This window comes from Ovis aries, chromosome 4 (assembly GCF_016772045.2).
Source record: "Ovis aries strain OAR_USU_Benz2616 breed Rambouillet chromosome 4, ARS-UI_Ramb_v3.0, whole genome shotgun sequence".
NCBI classification, from domain to species: Eukaryota; Metazoa; Chordata; class Mammalia; order Artiodactyla; family Bovidae; genus Ovis; species Ovis aries.
In genome coordinates this window covers 23,362,686-23,390,532 of record NC_056057.1, presented here as the reverse complement: position 1 = coordinate 23,390,532, position 27,847 = coordinate 23,362,686, and the positions used below count along the sequence as shown (strand labels likewise).

General features: G+C 38.7%; 1 protein-coding gene across 15 annotated transcripts in view; it reads left to right on the top strand.

Moving 5' to 3' along the window:
* Window positions 1-27,847, top strand: part of DGKB (diacylglycerol kinase beta) — a 1,339,752-nt gene that overhangs the window by 1,286,063 nt on the left and 25,842 nt on the right. For 13 of the 15 annotated variants that reach the window (XM_060414944.1, XM_060414942.1, XM_042248425.1 and 10 more), the window contains 2 exons: window positions 15,228-15,348; window positions 19,229-19,289. In XM_060414944.1, coding sequence (XP_060270927.1) covers window positions 15,228-15,348; window positions 19,229-19,289 — 182 coding nt within the window. Of the gene's footprint in view, window positions 1-15,227; window positions 15,349-19,228; window positions 27,350-27,847 lie in introns of those variants that run through there. The other 2 variants (XM_060414945.1, XM_060414946.1) reach the window with 1 other exon arrangement.

Sequence of the window (27,847 nt, the reverse complement as noted above, 5' to 3'; positions counted from 1 at the left end):
GGTGAATTTTACAATGGTAAGAACTGTAAGTCATGACACTCAGGTGCCCTTCAGTTTGCAAGTGAGAGAAACCCAATTCAACTGACTAGATAAAACAAGGCCACTTTTATTATAAATATCTAAAATGATTTTGAAAGATACAAAATTTATACATTTGATCATGTAGCTAAAAAAAAAAAGTCAATGACAAATTTCAGGAATAGCTGAGTCTAAGTGCACAGACAATTTATTAACCAGAATGGCTCCTCCCATGCAGTGGCAAGTTGCCCTGTAGAAGCTTCAGATATGTTCATTTGGGGACTTATATTACAATGTGAAATTCCATTGTCCAAAGATTGTATCCAGTCTTTGTTTATGTCTTGCTCACCACTGTACCCTTAACACCTAGCTTAGCAACTGATACATATAATTTTAATCTTTCTTTGATTTTTTTCTGTTTTAACATTTTTGTTTCTGTTATTCATGATATTATAATAAGCATGTGGTTAATAAGAAATGTCCTGTTTTCCAGTAGTCTTCCCAGAGATCTAAGATATTGTATACTTGCATCACTAATATTTTTATTTCAAAAATCATAAAGAATAGCAGTACAATTATTGTATTAATTTAATGATCTAAGAAAGATCTTCATTACAATGGGCTACCTATAGCCTACTTATGTTTCAGCTTTGTTCTACCTACCAGTTCAATCCCACTGAACATTTGGTTCTGGTATGTCTTGCACCAGGAACTCCTGGGCATCATCTTTTCATCCTCATTCTTCATGGAAATAATGTGAAAACTGGGCTTTATTTCTGCCCCTGGATTTACAGTGAGCCCACTCCTATCCCAAGAAGCCTGCAAACTGCTGACATAGTTTCTTTCCTGTCTTTGACTCTAAGGTGGAAATATTCTTTGCCTCGCCTTGTGGAAACCAGAGTTCAGGGCACTGACATTAGTGTTGTGGGTGATAAAAGTCTTGGATCTCTGACTCCAGAAGTCCATATCTTCTGCCAGACTCCCTCAGATCATGGCAAGTTATCATGGTAGCTTTCAAGAAAGGTAAAATCTTAGATACTTCCTTTCTTGATCATGATATACATTCTCTGGCGTAAACTTCTCCTCTCACCTAGGTTCTTTCTAGACACCTGCTCTTTAATTTTTTCTTATTACTCTCATTCTTATTGATGATACTTGCAGAACAGTCTTTTCACTTGCAATTTATAGTAACTTAACATTCTGAACATGCTAGTTTTATTGAATCCTTTACTAAGATAAAAAAAAAGGAAAGAACTGAATATCTGAGTACAGTTTTAAGATGCTACCAAATAATTCAATTATTTGACCTCATACTTCCAGCCCAAAGGTATGGATTTATCAGTCCAAAATTAGGCCCTTGGCTCATTTCCCCTGCATGCACTGTTTTATTTCATGCCTGATGACCTTAGTTTGGTGGCCTACACCAGGGAAAAGTTGCAGTTCCTTCCATAGCACTTGTTCGGTAACGTGCACCTTTGCCCTGGGTAGACGTATACCAGCCATGCTCGTCCAACAGAAACCGCTAGTAGGTATCCTTTAAAATGCTCATCGCAGCTATACAAATGCTATTTGAGGGGTAGACATTTCTAATAATATTTTCCCAATAAAACTGATACTCATTCTGCATTTTTACCCAACTAAGAGAAAAAAAAAAAAAGAATAGGAACTTTCTGCACAGGAGCTTTAACCTTTCTGGTAGAAGTGGCAATCAGTCCAAACACATTAAAATTCTATTTTCCCTTCCAAGTGTTTGCTGCAGATGACCCCCACTGATCTTAAATATATTTCTGTATCTGTAACTGAATAGAGGTTTTCCGTACAGCATGTTCTAATGGCACTCTGGCCTTTAGCCAACAAGGCACTGAATAAGGCTATTTTTAAAATACAGAAACTGGGAACAGCTGCAGCAATCAAATTTGATAAAAACAGAGAGGAACTTTGCTATTTTTTTTTACGGTTTGTCCAAGTTTAGACTTCTTTCATAGAACTGCTTTTGTTCAGCTGTATGAAGGGCTACAAGACCAATACAGTAAAGCCTTTTTAAGTAAATAACTTTTCAAAGAATGATACTAAATAGAATAAATTTTCTCTGTGTGGAGGGTATCAATGTGGTAGTACTTTAAACTATTTTTTTAAGGGTATATCTCTTATATGAGGGGGTAGGAGAAGAATGAGTTATGTTAGTAAAGTTTGTGCTACCAAAGAGGTTTTGGTTTCCCCCACACCCAAAGGCAGTCCTTGAAAGGGGAGATAAAGTCCTGTGTTTCTTAGCATTGGAGATCTGAAAGTTTGCATTTGAACTTCTATTGTGTTCTCTAGTGTTTTTAAGGGTGAACATACTTTGAATGTTCCATTTCTACTTTTCCCATTACTATTAGTCATGAATGTTGCTGTATTTCCTGAAAGATGAATTAATATCAGTGTGGTTCTTTTCTAAAGTTAAAATGACATGCTTTTTAATATGTAAAGAAAAACTTTTTCACAGAGACCTTTTGTACTTATTTGAGTTCCTCAACATGTCTACATACAAGGGCTTATTCTTTAATGTTTTAAAAAATTCAAGCTCTTTGGAAGCTTGTCAGTACATGATTAATAAGTGTCATGAGTTGAATAGACACTGCAAAGCTCCTACACAGTAGTAGGTTACAGGTTCTCGCTTCTAAGTGATCACATGTGTGTAATGGATTTCTCTGCTAACTTCCTAATTGACATGACAAAGGATATTGTATTTCTTATAAGTATTTACAAATGGGATTAATTTAAAAATCTCATCCAAATAAAACTACTTATGTCAACATTAATTCAATTTAGTAATCCAGAATGTAATTTAATTCTTCTTCTGTGGCCAGAAAGCCATGAAACAAAATTATCTTACTGCATAAGGAAAAAAACAAGGAGGATAGATAGAAAACAGAAGAATTCAGGTGTATTTTAATCTATACTAACTTGTTAACAGGTAGCATATTAGATACATTACCCCATCTGTCTGTAGTTTATCATAAGCCAAATGAAACAGTGTCTTCTCTGACTTGAATGAATCAAGAAGCGTTCCTCTTTAAATGGTGAGGCAATGATGATTTAAGTGTGTTGTTTCTCAGTGCTTGAGGCTGTCACAGTTCTTGTCTCAGTCCTGTTCCTGTGTCCTGTCCTTGGTTGTTTGGGGCGAGTGGTGGTCCTTGCCCCTGCATAACGATAAAACTCCTTAAACGCACTCTATGTGACCCCATGGACTGAAGCACACCAGGCTTCCCTGTCTTTTCCTATCTCCTGGAGCTTGCTCAAACTCATGTCCGTTGAGTCAGTAACACCATCCAACCATCTCATCGTCTGTCACCCCTTTCTCCTCCTGCTCTCAATCTTTCCCAGCATCAGGATCTTTTCCAATCAGTCCATTCTTCACATCAGGTGACCAAAGTATTAGAGCTTCAGTTTCAGCAACAGTCCTTCCAGTGAATATGTAGGGTTGATTTCCTTTAGGATTGACTGGTTTGATCTTCTTTCCGTCCAAGGGACTCTCAAGAGTCTTCTCCAGAACCATAGTTCAAAAGCATCAATTCTTCAGTGCTCTGGGCTTTATGGTCCAGCTCTCACATCTGTGCATGTCTACAGAAAAAAACATAATTTTGACTATACTAACCTTTTTCGGCTTAAGTGATTTCAGGATATAATCCTATATCTTAACCACTACCAAAAAGTCCCAAAGAAGATTACTTGGATTTAATTCTGATTAGTCCTGTAGCCTCTTTTCAGAAAACAAACTGCCAGTAGAGTAAGATTTACTTCTGACCAGCAGTACTTTTATGCAAATGGCCTCAGAAAGCACACTAACCCCAATGTATTACTCTTGCTAGGCATATAATATTTATATGTAACCAGGAATAATTGGATATCAAAGCCAGCTCTGTTATACAGGACAATTTTTAGTATAAATCACTATTCCTCACAATTATATTTGGTCTGTATTTTAATTTGCAAGTGAGTTCCAATGTATGACCATGTTTGTGTTTCACATTTCATTAAAATTAAAGTAAGGAGACTGTTGGACTATACTATTATATTCTATAATATATTTCAAGAAAATAGCTCATTTTCCTAGTGCTTCTGGAAACTGAATATTAAGATCACATCATGCTCATGCTCAGTTGCTTCAGCCTTGTCTGACTCTTTGCAACCCCATGGCCTGTAGACCATTAGGCTCCTCTGTCCATGGGATTTCCCAGGAAAGAATACTGGAGTGGGCTGCCATTTCCTTCTCCAGGGCATCTTCCCAACCCAGGGATCAAACCCGTGTCTCCTGCGTTGCAGGCAGATTCTTTACCTCTGGGCCACCAGGGAAGGCCAAATATCACATAGTGAAAGTGAAGTCGCTCAGTCGTGTCCGACTCTTTGCGACCCCGTGGAGTGTAGCCCATCAGGTTCCTCCGTCCATGGCATTCTCCAGGCAAGAATACTGGAGTGGGTTGCCATTTCCTTCTCCAAGGGAATCTTCCCGACCCAGGGATCGAACCCAGGTCTTCTGTATTGCGGGCAGACACTTTAACCACTGAGCCACAATAAGATCACCACTGTCCTCTCTTAAGTTGGATTTTAAATTTTTTTTTTAATTATTGGAACTACTTATTTCTTAGAAGGTAAGGGTTGGTGATCTTCCTGGTCACTTTAGCCTCTTAGATAGATTCAGTTGCTCAGTTGTGTCCCATTCTTTGCAACTTCATGGACTATAGCCTGCAATGCTCCTCTGTCCATGGAATTCTCCAGGCAAGAATACTGGAGTGTGTTGCCATTCCCTTCTTCAGGGGATCTTCCTGACCCAGGGATCGAACCAGGGTCTCCGGCACTGCAGGCAGATTCTTTACCATCTGAGCCACTAGGGAAGCCTTTAGCCCCTTAGCAGGCTTCAGTGTTGGAATTCAGGATGCCCCCCTCCCAGAAGTTATTCAGACTTTGCTGACATCAGCCCTCATTCATGTGCACTTGCTTTGTTTGGCGATGGCACTAATGCGAGGAGACACGTAAAGTAGTTTGGGTTATGAAAGAGGGCGCGGGAAGCATGATGTTGTGAAAACAGCCCCTCACACCCTAATGGCTCATTCACACAGAAAACAAGCATCAGCCTTCAGTCCCTCCTCAAAGCTTAACAGGAACAAACCGACTCAAGACCCCAGAAGCAGCAGTGTTCAGAATCACTGCTAGCTTGTACTCCTAAACCCTACGCCTACATTTACTGATAATACTCATTGCCAGTCATAGCAATAGCTTTCTGTGGGGAGTCTTTAAGCTGGCTCTCTATGGCCTTGTGTATGAAATGTCCATGACTTCTGGGGTTGTGTGTCCTCAGGTGAAAGTCCTCTTTCAAGTATGCCATAATAAAGCAATTGCCAGCCCTGGACCTCTTTGATCACAGTAGGGCAGTTGTTGACAGTATGCCAGACTACTATGATTCTTGTGTGTGTGGTTTTTGTGTTTTTGTGGTTTTTTTGGATCCATTTAGGGAAGTTCAGAATGTTAGAATGAAAATACATGAAGTTATAGTCAGCTCTGGCTGGTTGTTTTTTTTAAAAAACAGATGGCTTTAAAAGAGATGATCAAATCTATTCTTTAAAAGTCATTTTTAAAGTCAGGCATGTGATTCTGCTGTGTGTGTGCGCGTGCGTGTGTGTGTGTGTGTGTGTGTGTGTGTGTGTGTGTGTGTGTTTCTGTATATACCTTAACTCCTTATTTTTCAGATTTAATCAAAGAATGGGATACTTCACACTGCTAGATTTTCCAAGTAACTCTCCTTAATCCTTTATGTACAACACTTTAACCTTTTTCATTTTTATTTTCTAACCACATTGGATATAAATTCTTTCAAAAAGTGTTCTGCATGTCTTAGACTTCTTATGAAAATGCTTCTAAGTATAATTCATTTGCATGACCTGGAGTAGTCACAGTGAATGAGAGTTGTATACTGTATTATAATTTGGTGACAGCATCTGACCTGATTCAGTGGTATGATTATTAATGGCACCGTTTAGGGTATCATATATTTCTTTGTTGTATTTTTGTCTTTCAGTCACTGATAACATTTAATCGGTTAGTTCTTAACTGTTTTCGATATGCCCAATTACATGGATTTTGGAGTGAAGCAACCTAGTTGGAAAACCATACTATCAACTGTGTGTAAAGACTTGAATAGATAACAGTTTCCTCCTCCTCAAAAAAAAAAAAAAAAAAAAGAATAATACTGGCCTTAAGGTATTGTTGGAAGTCTTAACTGGAAAAATGCCTATAAATCTCTTATCACAAAGTCTTCTCATAGTAGGTGTACCATATACATTATATATATATATATATATATATATATATATATGATCTCTATTTCCTTGACAGACTTATAATTGTATCATATGTTCCATGAGATGCTAGAAGATTGCTTTAAAGATACTTTAAAAAGGTCAGTTTTCATTCCAATCCCAAAGAAAGGCAGTGCCAAAGAATATTTAAACTACTGCACAATTGCACTCATCTCACATGCTATCAAAGTAATGTCCAAATTTCTCCAAGCTAGGCTTCAATAGTATGTGAACTGAGAACTTTCAGATGTTCAATCTGGATTTAGAAAAGGCAGAGGAACCAGAGATAAATTGCCAACATCCAGTGGATCATAGAAAAAAGCAAGAGAGTTCCAGAAAAGCATCTACTTCTGCTTTATTAACTATGCCAAAGCCTTTGACTGTGTGGATCACAAAAAGCTCTGGAAAATTCTGAAAGAGATGGGAATACCAGACCACCTTACCTGCCTCCTGAGAAATCTGTATGCAGGTCAAGAAGCAACAGTTAGAAGTGGACAACAACAGTTAGAACATGGAACAAAGACTGGTTCCAAATTGGGAAAGGAGTATGTCAAGGCTGTATATTGTCACCCTGCTTATTTAACTTATATGCAGAATACATCTTGTGAAATGCCAGGCTGGATGAAGCACAAGCTGGAATCAAGATTGCCAAGAGAAATATCAATAACCTCAGATACACAGATGACACCACCCTTATGGCAGAAAGTGAAGAGGAACTAAAGAGTCTCTTGATGAAACTTAAAAAGGACAGTGAGAAAGCTGGCTTAAAACCCAACATTCAAAAAATGAAGATCATGGCTTCTAGACTCATCACTAAATAGCAAATAGATGGAGAAACAGTGGAACAGTGACAAACTTTATTTTCTTGGGCTCCGAAATCACTGCAGATGGTGACTGCAGCCATGAAATTTAGAAACACTTGCTTCTTGGAAGAAAACCTATGACCAACCTAGACAGCATATTAAAAAGTATAGAAATTACTTTGGCAACAAAGGTCTGTTAACCAAAGCTATGGTTTCTCTAGAAAAACTGGATGTGAGAGTTGAACTATAAGAAAGCTGAGCACCAAAGAATTGATGCTTTTGAACTGTGGTGTTGGAGAAGACTCTTGAGATTTCCTTGGACTGCAAGGAGATCAGAAACAGTCAGTCATAAAGGAAATCAGTCCTGAATGTTCATTGGAAGGACTGATGCTGAAGCTGAAGCTCCAATACTTTGTCTATCTGGTGCATAGAACTGACTCATTGGAAAAGACCCTGATACTGGGAAACATTGAAGGCAAGAGAGAAGGGGACAACAGAGGATGATGGTTGGATGGCATCACCGACTCAATGGACAAGAATTTGACCAAGGTCTGAGAGTTGGTGATGGACAGGGAAGCCTGGCGTGCTGCAGTACCTGGGGTTGCAAAGAGTCAGACACTTCTGAGTGACTGAACTGCACTGAACTGAACTTGAAACACAGTTCATGTTAATACATTTTTGCTTTAGCTCTCTCCACTCAGCTGCTTTTCTACTTGCATTTTCTAGTTTATGGAGGTTGGAGAAACCAGCTTTATGTTCATGAGGCGTATATATAGAAATAGAGCTACCATGTGACCCTGCAATCACACTCCTGGTTATATCTCCAGAGAAAACATGGTTGAAAGGATACATGGACTCATGTTCATTACAGCACTGTTTAAAATAGCCAACACATGCAAGCAACCTAAACGTCTGCTGACAGGAGAATGGATAAAGAAGATGTGGGGTGTGTGTGTACACACACAGATACATAAATACAATGAAATATTAGTCAGCCATTAAAAGGAGTGAAATAATGACATTTGCACCAACATGGGTGGACCTGGAGATTCTCTTACTGAGTGAAATAAGCCAGAGACAGAAAGACAAATATCATGATACCACTTTTGTATGGAATCTAAAAAATGATAGGAGTGAACTTACTAAACAGAATGAGACTCACAGAGAATGAACTTATAATTGCTGGAGGGAAGAATGGGGAGAAGGGATAGATAGGGAGTTTGGGATGGACATGTACTTGAAAGTGAAAGTGAAGTCGCTCAGTCGTGTCCGACTCTTTGCGACCCCATGGACTGTAGCCTATCAGGCTCCTCCATCCATGGGATTTTCCAGGCAAGAGTGCTGGAGTGGATGGCCATTTCCTTCTCCAGCGGATCTTCCCGACCCAGGAATCGAACCTGAGTCTCCCTCATTGCAGGCAGACGCTTTACTGTCTGAGCCACCAGGAAAGCCACTTACTTACTGCTGTGTTTAAAATGGATAACCAACAAGGACCTACTCTACAGCACATGGAACTTTGTTCAATGTTATGCGGTAGCCTGGAGAGAGAGGAGTTTGGGGGAGAATGGATACGTGTGTGTGTGTGTATATATATATATATATATATATATATATATGACTGAGTCCCTTTGCTGTTCACTTGAAACTGTCACAACATTGTTAATCAGCTGTACCCCAGAACAAAACTAAACTGTTTAAAAATAAACATATTTAAAAATAAATAAATAAGAGTCAATTGGCAGGGACTTCCCTGGTGGTCCAGTGATTAAGAATCTGCCTTGCCATACAGGGGACAAGGTTAGATCCCTGGTGGGGGAACTAAGATCCCACATACCACATTCTATGGAGCGACTGAGCCTGCTCACCACAAGTGAAGATCCCATGTGCCACAACTAAGACCCAGCCAAATAAATTAAAAGTAAAGAATCAATGGGTAATAGACGGACATGCTACAAAGTCATCCTTGAAGCGTTCACTTTAGTGGAGTAATTTCATATACCCCTAGGGGTTTTAAAGTTTATTCTGGATCCTCAGGCATGTTTCAAATGTTTGCTAGCTAAAACAAGCATTGCTGGAAGGCATGCAGTCTTAGCACTTAGAAGGTGCGACTCCATAGCTAGCCTGGTGTCACCTTGGCCAATAAGTCCTTAAGAGTTGTGATATAATTAGCAATTTAGGTGATGACAGAACGTCCTTTCTGAGTCACTGAGTGTACCCCCAGGACATAGCTGGCCTCTGTGCTAGAGCATGCTGCTGGACACCATGCACAAAGGAGTGTGCCCTGCCCTGTCCCCCCTATCCCTCTCCCTTCAGTACACACTCTATTCAACGAAATGCCAAAATGCTACAACCCACATTCAGTCTGTGTTTGTCATGCATCCTCTTCTGTTCCCTACATATGGCAGTCTGAAACAATTACATAATGAGATGTATTATCAGTGTGTAACTGTCAAAAATGAAGAGCCTAAGCTATGAATAAGTATTATCCATGTATTAGCTGTGCTGCTCCTGTGTTCTCAAATCTATACTGCACTACTGACCTTCAGATTTTCTGTTCATATCCCCAGATTACCTGTATCTCAATATGCAGCACTAGTAATGTTCAGGAAAAGTTATACAAAGTCAAAGGCAGATTAAAGTAGAGTTTCTTACCATATTTGTGCTATAGTCCTCTTTGCCATTCTGGTAAAATCTACTGATTCTTCCTTGGAGTAATGTTTTAAAATTCATTAAAAAATATGTAGGCTTCAAAGGAAACCCATAATTTGAAATGTTAAGACTTCAATTCAGTAATATATGTGCTTCTTTTCTAAATTTTTATTTGAGTATAGTTGATAAACAGTGGTGTGTGGCTCAGACAGTAAAGAATCTGCCTACAATGCAGGAGACCCAGATTTGATCCCTGGGTGGGGAAGATCCCCTGGAGAAAGTGAAAGGGTTAGTCAATCAGTCATGTCCAACTCTGCGACACTGTGGACTATAGCCTGCCAGCCTCTTCTGTCCATGAGATTCTCCAGGCAAGAATACTGGAGTGGGTTGCCGTGCCCTCCTCCAAGGGATCTTCCTGACTCAGGAATTGAACCCATATCTCTTATGTCTCCTGCATTCAGGCAGTTTCTTTACCCGCTCAACCATCAGGGAAGCCTTCCAGCATTCTTGAAATCCCATGAACAGAGGAGTCTGGCAGGCTATAGCCCATGGGGTCGCAAAGACCCCATGTTATACATGTGTGTGTGTGTGTGTGTGTGTGTGTGTGTATCCACTCTTCTTTAGATTCTTTTCCCATATTAATAAATTACTTTTAGAAATCTAGCAGAGGCTTAATAATTATTAAGATGTCAAAGATTATAAAAATAGAATTTTAAATATAAATAGAATTCTTAAATATAAAGTATAAATAGAATTTTTAAATATTGCAACAACTATAATGTGATATGGAAATACGTATGATATCTATCAGTGACAAAGTCAGAGGTATTTCTACCACAACTGTGGTTTCTTGCCTGAATTTATAATTGAAAGAAGTTCTTAATTTTAATTAATGTTGGTAAAAAAGTCATATTTTTCTGCATTCAGAATCATTGCCCCTGTGTTAAGAATCTTGTTCTACTATACCCAGTTTTTGGTTTTCATGACATCTGTTCCCTCTGAACACCTTTTCTAGACTTTCTATTTTAAAAATGGAAATACTAAATTTGGCAGCTTTCCTTGCCTCTGTTATACCCATGGAGGCATTTGGAAAGATATGTTAACTCTTTCAGAAATGTACTGTTTTTCCTCTTCAAAAGTAACATTAAATTGATCAAAAGCACCATTCTCCTTGGAATAGACACACTTCCTAGTATCAAGAGGTCAGGATTTCTCAGTACGCAGCTGGAGACTCTCACAGGTAGACCTCTCACGTGTGTCTTCAGGCCTGCGTGCAACTTTCGCCTTCCTACCTATGACTGAACTTTCACACACAAGAAGGCTAACCAGATGCAATGAATGAGCATAATGTTGAACATTAAGCTGCTCTACTTTCTTTTGTAACAGGGTTATTTAGAAACTCCGGTATTTCACGATCAACAACAAACTGATTATAGGAAACCTCACAGTATATTAGTATGGTGAGATTCCATAGTTGAAGTTCTTTTATGAACCAGCACGCACGCTAAGGAATGAGTGCTCAGACATTATGTCTTTCAGGCAACTGTGATGCCATTAGGATTTATAGAGGCAGTACTAAAGTGAAACCCAGGCTTCCCAGGTGACTCAGTGGGGAAGGAACCTGCCTGCAGAGCAGGAGATGCAGGAGACATGGGTTTGATCCCTGGGTCAGGAAGATTCCCTGGAGGAGAGCATGGCAACCTACTCCAGTATTCTTGCCTGGAGAATCATTCCCATGGACAGAGGAGCCTCCTGGGCTGCAGTTCAGGGGGTCACAGAGAGTCCGACATGACTGAAGAGACTTAGCACGCACCATGCACTAAAGTTGAAAACATCAGTGGCCAGAAATAGTTACTATTTCACTCAAGCAGTCAGGCAGAGCTTGGCACTTTCTTTCTAAAGGTCTGAATAATAAACATTGTAGGCTTTCTGGGCCACGTGGTTCCTGCTGCAGCCACTCTCTTCTGCCATTATAGTGTGAAAACAGACATAGACGAAACCTAAACTAACCGGGGTCTGCTTCCAATAAAAGCTAATTAATGAATGCTGAAGTTTGAATTTAATGTATTTTCAGCTGTCACAATGTATCAATTTTTTTCCCATTTGTCAACATGTAAAAACTGTTCTTGCAAGCCATACATAAACAGACAGTGGGCTTGATTCAGTTCATGAGCTCAAAGCAAATAGCCACATAGCAAACCAATTAAGGAGGATCTGGTTGGTTATGCCATCTCAAGGGGACCTGTGCTTAAAATAAATTTTAGCTAGAATGTGAAGTGAGGAAGTTTTTGATGTTTCTAGATGATACCACAGGTAGAAATAGAATTCAAAATTATGTCGAAATTATCTTTGTCTGAAGTCAGTGAAGACACTGCCCCCAAAGATAGTAGGTAAGAGGCAGCATTTGTATATAAAATTGTTGTGTTATGGGAGCAAATTTGTGCAGCACAAATTAGGATTTCCTTTTTTCTGAATGCTTAATTAGAAGGAATATGTTGTTAATTTTGCACTAGTCAATATACCACTATTTCTATACAGTTCTTTGTGTTAGCAAGAACATAAAAGGTTGAATGCCTACATCTTCTAAATCTATAAGCAGAGCCTTCATTACCAGTGATTAATGGTAGAACTGATTTTTGGAGCATTTTTGCAGGGAGAAAAACAAAGACAAATTAAAAGAAAGAAAAAAATCAGAAAGAGGGTGGTAGACAGTAGCAATATGGTGTAGATGTAGACAGTCCCTGTGATTCATGGAAAAGTTAGGGCTCACAGATTAACTCTGTCGTGAGAAAGTATTTCATTTCTTGTAGAACAGTTTCCATCCACCAGATCATTACAGAAATCAGTGTAAAATTTCACCTATTTAAGAACCAAGCAGTGGAAAATACAGAATACTGAACACGAACTTCATTTTTGTGGTGGTTGCTGTTGTTGTTGTTGTTTTATAAATATCACCAGACACACATCTGGGGTTTTAGTGCTTGCCACAGTGCAGTTTTCTGGTTGACATATATCTAAGAAATGCGTATATTAACACCCAGGCTATAGAGCCAAGCACATTTTAGTGCCGGCTACAGCTGAAAGAATATGTTTCCATTCCTTGTCCATCTGTTCTTGGCAACATAAATTTTAACTAGAAACACAGAATAAGTTTGATGAGAAATCAGTCTAAATATGGTTTAGAACAGCAAGGTGAATGCTCTAACATACTATGACTGGTTAGCATTTGATTCAGTAGCTGGATAGTTGTGTCCACATGTGAAGAAATCTCCTGCTGCAGCTAGAGCTTAAAGTTTAAAGCACAATGGTTTTTAAAAGTCAGCTCAGTTCAAAAAACGTACAGTGGATTGGTCACACATTGTGTTTTCAGAGCTTAGATAAAATGTGCCAAAGATCATGGGCTTAACAAATTCTGAGGTTTCAAAGTGCTACTTACCACACACATGAACAACACTGAAAATATATCATTCATCTCTCTGAACTTTGTGCTAAAATGGATTCACTAGTGGGAAATGAGGACTTTCTGTACAAAATGGAGTACATACAACACACATATGCTGGTTTTGCTTCAAGTCCACGCTCAGCTATGACTAGTTATCACACAGTTAACTTGTATAATCATATCTTACCTTATACCACTCTATTCCACCCCTCCAGCTCTTTTTGCTACTGAAAACAATATTAAGCAATTTATTTGCACTTGAAAACACATGGGATTACATGAAAATATCATGATAGAGAAGGACCATATATGTACACCTAAAATTTTTCCTTCAAATCAAGGGTTCGGGCATTCTGAGTCAGGTAAGTGAGTGGAGGGGCTGTGTGCCACAGTTGTGCTCTGTAGGGTTTTACTGATAACGACTATCTCCTCTGCTACTCTGGAGAGTGAAAGTTTGCAGGTTGGAAAGGGACCTTGCAGCTCACGCAGACACCACTGTCACTCCCTCAATAAGAAATACTTCTATCAGTTTTATTTTATTTTATTTTATTTTTTTATTTTTACTTTATTTTACTTTGCAATACTGTATTGGTTTTGCCATACATTGACATGAATCCACCACGGGTGTACATGCGTTCCCAAACATGAACCCCCTCCCACCTCCCTCCCCATAACATCTCTCTGGGTCATCCCCGTGCACCAGCCCCAAGTATGCTGTATCCTGCGTCGGACATAGACTGGCGATTCGATTCTTACATGATAGTATACATATTACAATGCCATTTTCCCAAATCATCCCACCCTCTCCCTCTCCCTCTGAGTATCTCTCTTTGGTATGGCTGATTCACCAAATATAACATTATGATTACACCTTAGATTTTGGCTCTGTCACTTCGTCTTTATGTTAATATAAATAAATTGAGTTAACTTCTCTGATTTTCAGCTTCTCCGTCTGTAAATTCTAATAATCATATTTGCCGTAAATTGGTTTTGCCAGGGGAGCAAGTGAGATGATATGGAGTGAGTGCTTAGTCAGTGACAGGTACTTTGGAAACACTCGACAAGCAATACCTAAGACTGTTAGCTTTTTTTTTTTTTCCTACTGTCCTCTGGTTAAAAAAAAAAAGAAAAAACACTGTATTAATATGGTGATAATTGTCAAACCTACTCTAGAATTTGGTAGCATATTCTTTACCATCAGGAAAACATTTCTGTTTTCAAGGTCAAGAAAAATTGCACAAGTTTACCTATGACTGTGGCATAAAGAACGTGCCTGCCAATCCAGGAGACATAAAAGAGATGTGGGTTCAATCCCTAAGTTGGAAATATCCCTTGAAGGAGGGCATGGCAACTCACTCCAGTATTGTTGCCTGGAAAATCCCATGGACAGAGGAGTTTGGCAGGCTGTATAATCCATAGGGTTGCAAAGATTTGGACACAACTGAAGCAATTTAACCCGCACGTGGACAAGTCACTCAGTGCCTTAATGCCTCATCTTCTTATCTTTAAAATAAGAAACTTTAATTCCATGATCTCTAAGATCTTTTGTCGGAGTAATTCAACAAAATCATGTTTGACAGCATGTCCTCATACTTTATTTATAATACTGAAATGTGTATTTGCTGCCAAATGTCTGATGTGGGGGGTATAAATGTTCCAAATATACATGTGGAATAACGTTAAGTTTGTTGATGTTAAAGCTACTGGTATATTTTTTGGCATTATTTGGCTCAGAATCCTTTCTTCCCATTTTGTTGTAGAATAAGCTGACAGCACATCTTTCCCCACAGGGCCTCAGGATTTGCTTAAACTGAGAGTTTCAGAAGAAGACAGACCATCTTTTTGTTACTTTTAGTATGGTATCTGAAACAGAGAAGCCTTCTTTCTCAAGAAGCTTTTATTTTTCATTTCCATAATGTCTAATGGCACGGCATTGTATGCATATGCACTGTAATTTACAAGGCTTCTGTTTCCTTTCAGATCTGAGTGATCAGCTGCTGGAGGTGGTTGGCTTGGAAGGAGCCATGGAGATGGGGCAGATATACACAGGACTGAAGAGCGCTGGGCGGCGGCTGGCTCAGTGCTCCTCTGTTGTCATCAGGTAGCCCTTTCTCTGTAATTCAGCAAGGAGGCTGACATGTGAAAAGTGAAGTGGAAGTGTTAGTCACTCAGTCACGTCTCACTCTTTGTGACCCCGTGGTCTGTAGCCTGCCAGGCTTCTCTGTGCCTGGGATTCTCCAGGCAAGAATATATAGTGGGTGGCCATTCCCTTCTCCAGAGGATCTCCCTGACCCAGGGATTCAATCCCCAGTCTCCTGCATTGCAGGCGGATTCTTCACTGTCAAGCCACCGGAGATGGCATAGCTACAAACTATTTAGATTAATGTTATACAAGATTTTGATAATGATTTTGTTTCATCTATACATTGTTATCAATGATTAATACTGATACCTTTTAAAATAATGGAAATTGACAGAATTTATAAAGATTTGATTCACTGTTACTTATCATGTTGGTTGGAATTTGATAACCTTTTGTTGAGACCATGGATACAATTCTAACATACAAATTCTACCTCCTCTAGTCTGGTACACACAGGGTTGAATCTACAGAAGCACTGAAGTATCTAATAGGCAAACTACCCAGTGAAAATGCTGTTAAGGCATCATTAACATACATTCTTTCATGAAGTCCACCATTGCTTCTATAAATTAAATAATGAATTATTATGAAGTAAAATTTTATATGTATATTGCATTTAAATCTTTTGAAAACCCTTTTTTCAAAATTATGCCAGTAAAACAAAACTCTAATATTACCCTACCATGAAACTACAGATTATAGCACAGATATAACTGATGTTATATTAACATATATGAAAGAGTTAATACTGGAAAATGTGAGATAGCAAACACCTTTCCTCCACGTTTGCAATGTGGGATTGCATGGAAACAAGGAGGCTCGTTTTGCTGTTGTTCTTGTTCAGTCACACAGTCATGTCTGACTCTTTGCCACCCCATGGACTACAGCACACCAGGCTTCCCTGTCCTTCACTATGTCCGTGAGTTTGCTCAAACTCATATCCATTGAGTCAATGATGCCATTCAACCATCTCATCCTCTGAGGCCCTTTCTCCTTTTGCCTTCTATCTTTCCCAGAATTAGGGTCTTTTCCAGTGAGTGGCTCTTCACATCTGGTGGCCAAAGTGTTGGAGCTTCATCGTTTACATCAGTCCTTCTAGTGAATATTCAGGGCTGATTTCATTTTGAATTGACTGGTTTGATCTCCTTGGAGTCCATGGGACTCTCAAGAGTCTTCTCCAATACCATATCTCAAAAGCATCGATTCTTCAGCGTTCAACTTTCTTTATGGTCCAGCTCTCATCCATGCATGACTACTGGAAAAAACAAACCTTTGACTATACAGACCTTGGCTGGCAGAGTGATATCTCTGCTTTTCAATATGCTGTTTAGGTTTGTCATAGCTTTTCTTCCAATGAGCAAGCATCTTAATTTCATGGCTGCAGTCATTGTCTGCAGTGATGTTGGAGCCCAGGAAAATAAAGTCTGTCACTATTTCCATTTTTTCCCCATCTATTTGCCATGAAATAATGGGATTGGATGCCATGATCTTCGTTATTTGAATGTTGAGTTTTAAGCCATTTTTCACCATGCTCTTTAATCTTCATCAAGGAGTCCTTTAGTTCCTCTTTGCTTTCTGCCATTAGGGTGGTGTCATCTACATATCTGAGATTATTGATATTTCTTCTGGCAATCTTGATTCCAGCTTGTGCTTCATCCAGCCCAGCATTTCACATAATATACTCTGTATAGAAGTTGAAAAAGCAGGGTGACAATATGCAATCTTGACATACTCCTTTCCCAGTTTGGAACCAGTCTGTTGTTCCATGTCCAAGTCTAACTGTTGCTTCTTGACCTGCATGTAGGTTTCTCGAAAAGTAGGTCAGGTGGTCTGGTATTCCCATCTCTTTCAGAATTTTCCAATGTTTGTTGTGATCCACACAGTCAAAGGCTTTAGTGTAGTCAATGAAGCAGATGTTTTTCTGGAACTCTCTTGCTTTTCCTATGATCAACAGATATTGGCAATTTGATCTCTGGTTCTTCTGCTTTTTCTAAGTCCAGCTCATATATCTGGAAGTTCTCGGTTCATATACTGCTGAAGCCTAGCTTGAAGGATTTTGAGCATTACGTTGCTAACATGAAATGAGTGTAATTGTGCTGTAGTTTAAACATTCTTTGGCATTGCCCTTCTTTGCAATTTAAATGAAAACTGGCTTTTTCCAGTCTTGTGGTCCTGAGTTTTCCAAATTTGCTGACATATTGAGTGAAGCACTTTCACAGCACTGTCTTTCAGGATTTGAAATAGCTCAGCTGGAATTCCATCACCTCCACTAGCTTTGTTCGTAGTGATGCTTCCTAAGGCCCACTTGACGTTACACTCTAGGATATCAGGCTCTACGGGAGTGACTACATCATTCTGATTATCCGAGTAATTAAGACCTTTCTTATAAAGTTCTTCTGTGTATTCGTACCACCTCTTCTTAATGTCTTCTGGTTCTATTAGGGCCATACTCTTTCTGTCCTTTATTACACCCATCTTTGCATGAAATGTTCCCTTGGTATCTCTAATTTTCTTGAAGAGATCTCTAGTCTTCTATTGTTTTCCTCTATTTCTTTTCATTGTTCACTTAAGAAGGCTTTTTCACCTCTCCTTGCTATTCTTTGGAACTCTGCATTCAGAGTTTCATTCTTTCCCTTTCTCCTTTGCCTTTCACTTCTCTTCTTTTCTAAGCTATTGGTAAAACCTTCTCAGAAAACTGTTTTGCCTTCTTGCTTTTATCCCCCCGCTTTGGGATGATTTTGGTCACCGACTCCTATACACGAGTACAAACTTTCAACCATAATTCTTCAGGCACTCTATCAGATCTAATCCCTTGAATTTATTTGTTACTTCCACTATATAATCATAAAGGATTTTCTTTAGGTCATACTGAAGGGCCTACTGGTTTTCCTAAACCCTGAATTTCGCAATGAGGAGTTCATGATCTGAGCCACAGTCAGTGCCTAGTCTTTTTTTGCTGACTGTATAGAGCTTCTCCATCTTCAACTGGAAAGAATATAATCAGTCTGATTTCGGTATTGACCATATGGTGATATACACGTGTAGAGTCATCTCTTGTGTTGTTGAAAGGGTTAGCTCTTGGCAAAACTCTGTTAGGCCTTGCCCTACTTCATTTTGTACTCCAAGGACAAACTTGCCTGTTACTCTAGGTATCTCTTGACTTCCTACTTTTGCATTCCAGTCACCTGTGATGAAAAGGACATCTCTTTTTGGTGTTAGTTCTAGAAGGTCTTATGGGTCTTCTTAGAACCACTTAGCTTCAGCTTCTTCAGCATTAGTGTTTGGGGCATAGACTTGGATTAGTGTAATGTTGAATGGTTTGCCTTGGAAACAAACCAAGTAACTCGGATTGTGTCATTAACTGTACACCCTACATTTGTCTTTTGTTATCCAGAATTTTTTGTGTATATCATCACAGGAAGCATTTAACATTCCTGTAACTAAGATACAGGGTATTCATTGATAGTCAAGGTTTGTGCTCAGTCATATCCAGCTCTTTATGATCCCATGGACTGTAGCCCACCAGGCTCCTCTGTCCATGTGATTCTCCATGCAAGAATACTGGAGTGGGCCACCACCTTCTCCAGGGAAATCTTCCCAGCCCAGGGATTGAACCTGCATCTCCTGAATTGGCAGGCAGATTCTTCACCATTGATCCTCCTGGGGACCCCAAGTCAAGAGCTGAAGTTCCTTTTGTAAAAGACAACTTGAGAACAGAGCCCAGCTTTTACCATATTTGTATTTCCTGGTCTCACCATTTTATATGGGACATATAGTCTGCTGTATAAAGTATTTCTGTGCTAGACTTGGATTTTTTTTTTTTTTTTTGTTCCTCCAGGACCAGCAAGTCTCTACCAATGCAGATTGATGGGGAACCATGGATGCAGACCCCATGCACTGTGAGTCCAGAGTAATTAAAATCTTATGTCACTTTCCTATTTGTTTCCCAGATATTATATCCTGCCATAGCTAACTAATCATATACTCGAATAAGTAAATAATCACAACACCTAAGCTTTGGACCTATCACCAAGTGCCTTTTTTGTTGTTTTTTATATGAGCCATTGCATTCAGGTATTAAGCAATATATGCCTTTGGCGATGATTTAAGAGTTGAATGCTTATGTTAGCCAGAGTGTAATCTTTAGATACCATAGTTATCTATATATAGCCACATATAACCACAGTTATAAACGTGAAACTAAACAAATTTGTTAAGGTTTCTCTTAACCTTTCTTGTAATTATTTCCGAACACCTTATAAGAAAAATATTTATGGGACCTTCAGACATGATTCTTCCTAAATGTATTACTCATCTCTTCTTTGCCTCCAATTGGAATTTGAGGGCTTCCTTATACAGAAAAACTCCATTATAGTTGTTCTCTCCGTATGAGATATTTTTTAATTTAGACATTTAGACCTTGCTAAATTTCATTTTTATAGTGAATATTTTATTACATTTCAAAACTATGTTAGGTGCTAATCTTGGCACTAAAAATAGAAACTGATCACATAATAAAACATTGGAGTAATAAGAACATGAAATAGAATGTATTCAATAATATAATTGTCCTCAAGGAACTTACATTCTGATAATAGATTAAGTAAATTAATAAATCAATAAATATAGACAAACATGCATAATATAACTTTTGATTGCAAGAGTTATGAAATATGATGAAGAGGAACTAAAGATGGAGCATGAAAAAGACAACTTCAGGTAAGTGTGTCTGGGAGGTCTTTTTCAAAGAAGAATCCAAAAGCTCAGTGTGTTAAATAGTAAGAGGGACAGTGTGACCAAAGTTTTAGATGTAGGGTGAGAGTGTAAGAGGCGAAGTAGAAAAGATGGGCAGGAGACAGATAGAGTAGAAAAAAATGATGGTGAACAATTAACGTGTGGTTCAGAGTACACTAGAAAGCTGTTGAAGGCTTCACGCATCATCTGATTTACATTCTTAAAGTTCACTTAACTGCTATGTGGAGGATGGATTGCATTGAGTAGCAACTGGGACATAGGGTTCAACAAAGTGCTCTGCTCTTAGGACAGCAATAGTGGCTAGGACGTGGATGGATTTGAGGTACATTCTGGACATGAAAGAGGGAGAATTTGTTAATGAGTTCCCTTGGGATGAGGGATAGGAATGAGGGAAGGAGATGAATCATGCAGGTAGCTGCCATCTGAGAATAACAGCACCATTTACTCTGCAGTTTAGATTGGGAGGGAAGCGGTGTAAGGAGTGACAAGGTAGGTCTTATTGTTTAGTTGCCCAGCCTGTCAGACTCTCGACAACTCCATGGACTGTGGCCTGCCAGGCTCCTCCATCCATGGGATTTCACAGGCAAGAATACTGGAGGGGGTTGCCATTCCCTTCTCCAGGGTATCTTCTCAACCCAACAATCAAACCCGCATCTCCTGCATTGGCAGCTGATTCTTTACCTCTGAGCCACCAAGGAAGCCCCAGGTTAGGTCTTAATCTTTAATACAAGCATTGTGCCAATGTGCTGGTGTTTCATGGTTATAGGTGAGTGTTGTGTTGGGTGTTTTTTTAGAGGAATAATTGACATACAACATTACTTATTAAATATTCACACAAACTCTAAATAACGTATATCACCATTTTTCAGAGGGAGAAAACTGTGTCATTAGAAGGTCACATAACTTACTCAAGGTCAGATATGTAGCACATATGGAACTCTAACCCAGGACTCTTTCATCATTCATTAATCACTAGTTTTTGGCTACCAATTCCAGAAGCACAGCTTAGCATATAATATGGGAGTTTGGGGTTTTACCTTTCCATTGGTTTTGACTCTAAAGCATTTGGCTCATCAATCTTTGGTATAGCACATAAGTGTGACTTTTTGTTTACTGCTGGCATATTTCTTATAGTTAATTGGCCCCAAGTGTGTGAAATCTACTAATTCTATAATAATGATGTAAGACAAACTTGCAAAAAGTCTTTCGAGGATGGCAATTTCTTATGCCTTCTCGTATCTCTGTGCTTGATTCCAAGTATGTTTTAAAAATCTCCTGTTCCTCCTTTTACCAGCAAGTGTATATTTACATCTTGTTTCTTATTCTTTACTCTCCCCGTGACCTTTACACCTGTACACTCACATGCATATTAAAGGTCTTGTTACTGTTGCTGCCAGTGGTGGTGGTGATACGCTGATTGCAGAGACGGGATGGTGGTCTCTGGTGGTCATGGTGAAGCTTGTGGTGATGGTCGTTCTGATGATGTTGGTGCTAGTGGTGATGATGGCCAGTGGTGGTCAAGATGAACTGGGAGAGGTGCTATCAGTGTTGGTGGTGCTCATGATCACAGTGGTGGTGGTGATTGTGGTCACGATGCAGGATGGTAGTGGTAGTGGCAGTCTTCTTGTTTTAATGAAACGTCACTGGTCTTCAGTCTGGGTCACAAAAGAATAAATGAAAGACAGTGAAACCAAACAGCTTCCATGAGTACCCTGCATTGTTCTGGACTCTTCTCAGAGAGAAGCGAGATTTAGTCCCTGTGCCATGTTTTAAATCAACAAAGATGAATGGCAACAGTAATATATAACATTTATTAAGCTTTTACTTTGTGCCACTTGACCTGTATTGACACATTGAATTCTCACAGAAAGCATATAATAAGCATCATTTTATGGGTAAAACAGCTGAGGCAGACAAAGGTTAGTTTGCCTGATTCCACACATAGTAAGCGGCAGAGTAGAAGCTAAAATGCAGTTAGCCTGGCTCTGCTGTCCGTCTCCTTCATGGCTGCTCACCACCTAAGAAGGCCCCAGGCCATCCCTGTGGCTTGCCACGCTAGAGCATGACCTTTGCTGTTAATAAATCACCTTTTGCCTCTCCCCAGCCAACAGATGAAGTCTGTTATCTATTAAAATCTAATTAATATTTTATAATACTTATAGCATATTTCACACAAGCTTTTCTAATGACTCTTTTGTTAGCTTTCTCTCAAAGAATAACAAGATATTCATTTCAGCTATTAATTATCATGATCTAAACAATGGTTAAATTAGTAACAGGTTTTATATAATGTCTACTTCAGTTTTCACTCTGTGTAATCTCTTATTCATTTAAGACATTTATTGCAGTCTACGCAGTGGGCCAAGAACTGTACTAGACTATGGCTCATTATTGTTATTTCACATTCTGGCATACCCTCTTTTTCCTAGAACCACATGGAAATCTGAACTTTAAATTTCATTTTAACTATAGAGAATATTTAGTATTCATAGCATTGGTATGGTTGGACTAAAGAGTGTTCTTTGCTTCACTTGAATAACACGTTGTTCCTCTTACAGAACATAAAAATGATAGCATGTTCAAATTCTTTGCTGAATTTAAATATCCATAAGCTGATACTCAATTTATGAAGGGATTGTTTTAGATATAATTTTAGAGCATAGCAGAAGTTCTGCTTTTCTGTAAGTGAAATATTTAAAATAGAAAAGCAAGTGACAAATAGGTCTTGACTCTTCAATCAATGAACACTTTTTAAAAACCAGAGTAATACAAATTCTGGAGATGGATGTGGTGATGGTTGCCCAATAGCATGAATGTACTTAGTGCAATTGAACTATATATTTTAAAATGATTACAGTGGTGAACTCTACATTACATATGTTGTACCACAATTTAAAAAAAAAGCAATTGAAAAAAATTAAGGTGATATTCACTTACAGATTTTACCAATTCTAAGTTCAACTATCAGGTCGGGGGCTGGGGGGAGGGGAAAGCAAGAGTTTAAAGCTATCTCTTCAAATGTATGCTTTGCAATTATTTTTATGATTATCAAGTTACTATAAAGTAGTCAACAGAAACTTGTTAGTTATGCCTGTGTTCACAGTTTTGTAAGAGTCACTGAGTTAATGGAGAATAGATTTTAACCATTTAACAATTGTTGTTGTTCAGTTGCCAAATCGTGTCAGACTCCTTGCGACCCCATGGACTGCAGCATGCCAGGCTTCCCTGTCCCTTACCACCTCCCGGAGTTTGCCCAGGTTCATGTCTGTTGAATCGGTGATGCCATCCAACCATCTAATCTTCTGTTGCATAAGCATGACAAATTAAAGACACAGTTGATTCTAGAAGACATTATGTTGAAGCAGTTCATGAAGAGCCTTTCTTCAGGGTGGAGTCTAGAACTTAACTATGCTCCCCTTCCTATCTTCTTCCTCCCCAGTTCTTCTCCCTGAGGACTTGGTATATACTGACTTTGTTGTCAGTATGTTCTCATTGTGGGAAGAAAAAAAAGAATAGTTTCAATAGGAGAAAAGGGAGAGTAGTAATGTATGAGAGGTCATGTACTAGGTCAGATTTCATATTGGATCTGCACACCCAGCCCTCCCACCCCAATCTATTACAAGTGATAGGTGCCTAATTTAAGTTTCATTAAGTGAGGAGCAATCATACCAAGCCTTAAATTCAATGTAACCAAGATGGACTCTCCATGCACCTTCTTCCATCTCCTCCCCAGCCACTAATAATGACTTTTTCTTAAGTTCCTTAATTCCTGTCCTTCCTTTCACCATATTGAGCTAATGGAGCTCAGTGTTCGTTTCCTAAGCTAGAAACATAAGGTCATCCTATACTTCTCTTCTCACACTAAAATTCAGTATCTGTGCACACTTGATCAAGTGTCATACTTCCGGGTCTTTTCTTTTAATCCCTACCACCATTGTCCTGGATTTGGCCCATTTCATTTCTCTCTCTCATCAGGTACCTCATCAGTCTTTCCCCCTCTCCATTTTTTTTTTTTCTATTTAAATCCATCCTTAGCTTTTCTACCAAAATGATCACTATAAAATACTAATCTCACCCTGGCACCCTTCTAATTAAAACATTTAATTACTTTCTATCTGATAAAGTATATTTGAATCAAGCTTCCTGTTTCATTGCAGTCATCAATTACTTCTTTTTGCTATTTTCATATACTTTGCTTTTGCCCAAATAAACTTTTCTTTGTCTTCAGTTGAATTATACAACTTGTCTTTTGAGACTCATTTCATGCTTCCACTCTTCCTTTTTTGAATATCACCCCTGCTTTCATTCCGTCTCATCTCTGATCCCTGCTAGTCTAAAAACTCAGTCCCAGTGCTATATGGCTTTATCAAAGAGCTTCCCATGTTAAACTGAAATCATTGGGTTTTTGACTAGCTTCTTGGTAGACATAAGCTTACTGAGTGAGGTCAGGCACTATGATTTTGGTCACCTCTCTACCTCCAGAGAATACCACTGTGCCTCACACATCATTAGTGGCCAACACCATGCGTATTTTGAGTTTGTGTTCCTTAACTAATTCTTGGAGAAGTATAACAATTTTGAAAAATGCTTTCTACTAAATCTTTCACTGTACATAATATAGGTTGGCTAGCAATTCATTCTCATATTTTTCATATATACATACATGTAAAAGTTATTTTAAGTTATCTTTATTCATTACATTCTCAAAGCAAAGAATTTTGAATGTACCAGGAAGAAAAACTTTCTTAACCTTAAAAGGCTTAATCTCTGTTTCCTGATATAGGACAATTAAATTTCTTGGGCCACTTCCTTCTGTATTATCAATTATGTATTCATTTTACACATTGTATAGGCTGCATTCTGTTAATATGTTGAAATATTAATAGTCATATGTGAATTATTACTTGTGTTACTTTTATGAAAAGTAATGCCAAAGAGGTTGTAATGCAATATCGCTCTGGGTGCTTTATGTATGATTAATTCAGAAAGGATGCCTGAAACTTTCTTCCATGTGGTAGAGGATGGGAAGGAAGTCAAGAAAACATCATGAACTAAATGGTGAAATGACCACAGGTGAAATATGAAGGTGATAGCTGAAGTCAAGGCAACTTCTAGTGAAGGCGTTTACAAGTGTTTTGGTCCTGCTTAGCCTTTTTTAAATACCTTCCTTTGTATGATAATTCTCAGGACTCTGACCTACTTGCCCAATCTCAGCCTCTAATATTAAATACCTTCAACACTCGACTCAGCCCTGACTCTGTAGTCAGCCAATCCCAGCCAATCCCTGCCAAGCCTGGTAGTCTTACTGCATGATCCCTAGTATTTGTGGGACACATACTTGCTCACTGAGTTCCCATGGACCAACTCCCTCCTTCAGTTCCCATTTCCACTGTGTGAGCCATTCTGTGAGATGCTGTTTTCTGACTTGCACGCCAGTTTCCTTCTCTGGCTCTAGCTTCTAATTGATTCAGACACTGGCTAGTTGCCTCCTAGCCTTTGCCTTCCCCCCCTGCTTAGGAAGGCTGGATCTTTTTCCTACAGCCCTAAACACTGAAGTTACTGGGAGTTTGTCTTCATTTTGACACTTGTTTTTATAAAGAGAATATGTTCAGAACAATTTTAAAATGCAAACTCTTTAAAAGAGAAACAGAGTTTTGGGGCCTAATAATTTTACTGATGTGCTTGTTGTAATTATTTAAAATAATCATAATTTTAAAGTGTTATTTTATCTGAAACCATTTGCTGAAATACAAATTAATCTCAGGACATTAAGACAGAAAGCACAAATTTTATAAATGTAAGATTTTCCAGTTCCAGGAATTTAGTGATATGTAGATGAAGGCTAATTGAATTTTAAAATATTTAGATGTCATTAAGATGTTTGGAAGAAACCATAGTAATACTATTTAACATTATTTAGAATCATTTACCAGTTTCTGTTCTGTATATTCATATTTTTATTTGATGCTCAAAACAACCCTAAGAAGTCAGTAAAGTTATTGTAACTCCTATGTGTGTGCTCAGTTGCTCAGTCATGTCCATCTCTTTGCAGCCCCATGGACTGTAGCCCACCAGGCTTCTCTGCCCATGGAATTTTCCAGGCAAGAATACTGAAATAGGTTGCCACTTCCTACTCCAGGGGATCTTCTTGACCCAGGGATAAAACCCATGTCTCCTGTACCTCTTGTATTGTCAGGAGGCTTCTTTACCACTACACCACCTGGGAAACCATACCATCTCATAAATTAAAAAATTAAAACCCTGAAACAGATGAGCCAACCGCTTTGTTCAAGGCCACACAATTAGAGGTAGTCAGTGGGCTCTAATGCCTTTTCCCTTAATTATGAGGTTTTGCCGCCTCACTCAGTTGCTTGTAGTAGTAATCAATTATAACTTATCATTTATGACAGAATTCAGTTCTTTTTCACCTAGTTTACATTTTCCTCTTTATTTGATACATTATTTTTTGCTTCCCAGTATAGCCAAAGCCATCCATCTGATTGCCAGAATTATACTGAGCAACATAATTATGATCATCCAACTTCCTGATCTCAAAGTTCATTGTCTCTTCATTTCTTACAACATAGAGTTCAGTGTCCTTGTCACGTCATTAAGTCATTCTCCCAAGGCTTCCATCTGCCAGCTATACTTCGTCGGGACCACTCTCCAAAGGCTTTCTATTCATACTGCTTAATTATGTACTTAAAATCTCCATCCCTTATTTTGTGGTTTAGAAATAGACACATTCTTCTTGCCTTCAAGCATGCTCACAGGGAATCTAGTTTCTTCTAGCAGTTCTCTGCTGCTGCTGCTGCTGCTGCTGCTGCTAAGTCGCTTCAGTCATGTCCGACTCTGTGTGACCCCATAGACGGCAGCCCACCAGGCTTCCCCATCCCTGGGATTCTCTAGGCAAGAACACTGGAGTGGGTTGCCATTTCCTTCTCCAATGCATGAAAGCAAAAAGTCAAAGTGAAGTCGCTCAGTTGTGACCGACTCTTAGTGACCCCATGCACTGCAGCCTACCAGGCTACTCTGTCCATGGGATTTTCCAGGCAAGAGTAGGACTCATTTAATCTTCCCTATGGTTTATTATTTTGCCTGAATTAATTATCCTGTGCTGTTGGGATATGTATATTTTTGTACGTTACTTTAAAATCTTTCTGGAAGGCAATAGAATATAAATGCACATATACCAAAAATAAAATAAGATCTCTTCCTTCAACAGCAAGCTTAGCATCAATTTCCTCACGAAACCTTTTAAACTCCCTATCTGTCTGAAGTAAACTGTCTGATTCTTTGCACTCCTGTCACTCTCTATTGATATTGTCCAGCTCTTCTGACTTAATTGTAAGCATTTTATGATTTCACCTTTACTTCCTCCTCATACTTCATGTATATAATATAGTTTCTGATGCAAAGTCCATATTTGAATTATTGCTCTGCAATATGTAATGCATCATTTTTCCAAGGCTGCTTTCAAGAATTTTTTTTTTTGTCTTGACTCTTCAGTGTTTTGATTTTGATGAGTCTGGTTATGGATTTCTTTGAGCTTATTTTTGTTTTGGTTTCTCTGTACTTCATGAATCTGTAGGTTTATGTCTTTGGCCACGTTGGGAAGTTTCCAATCATTATTTGTTCAGATATTGACTTAAGCCCACACTCTCTACTTTCCTTCTAAACCCTGATGACATGTTTTAGATAT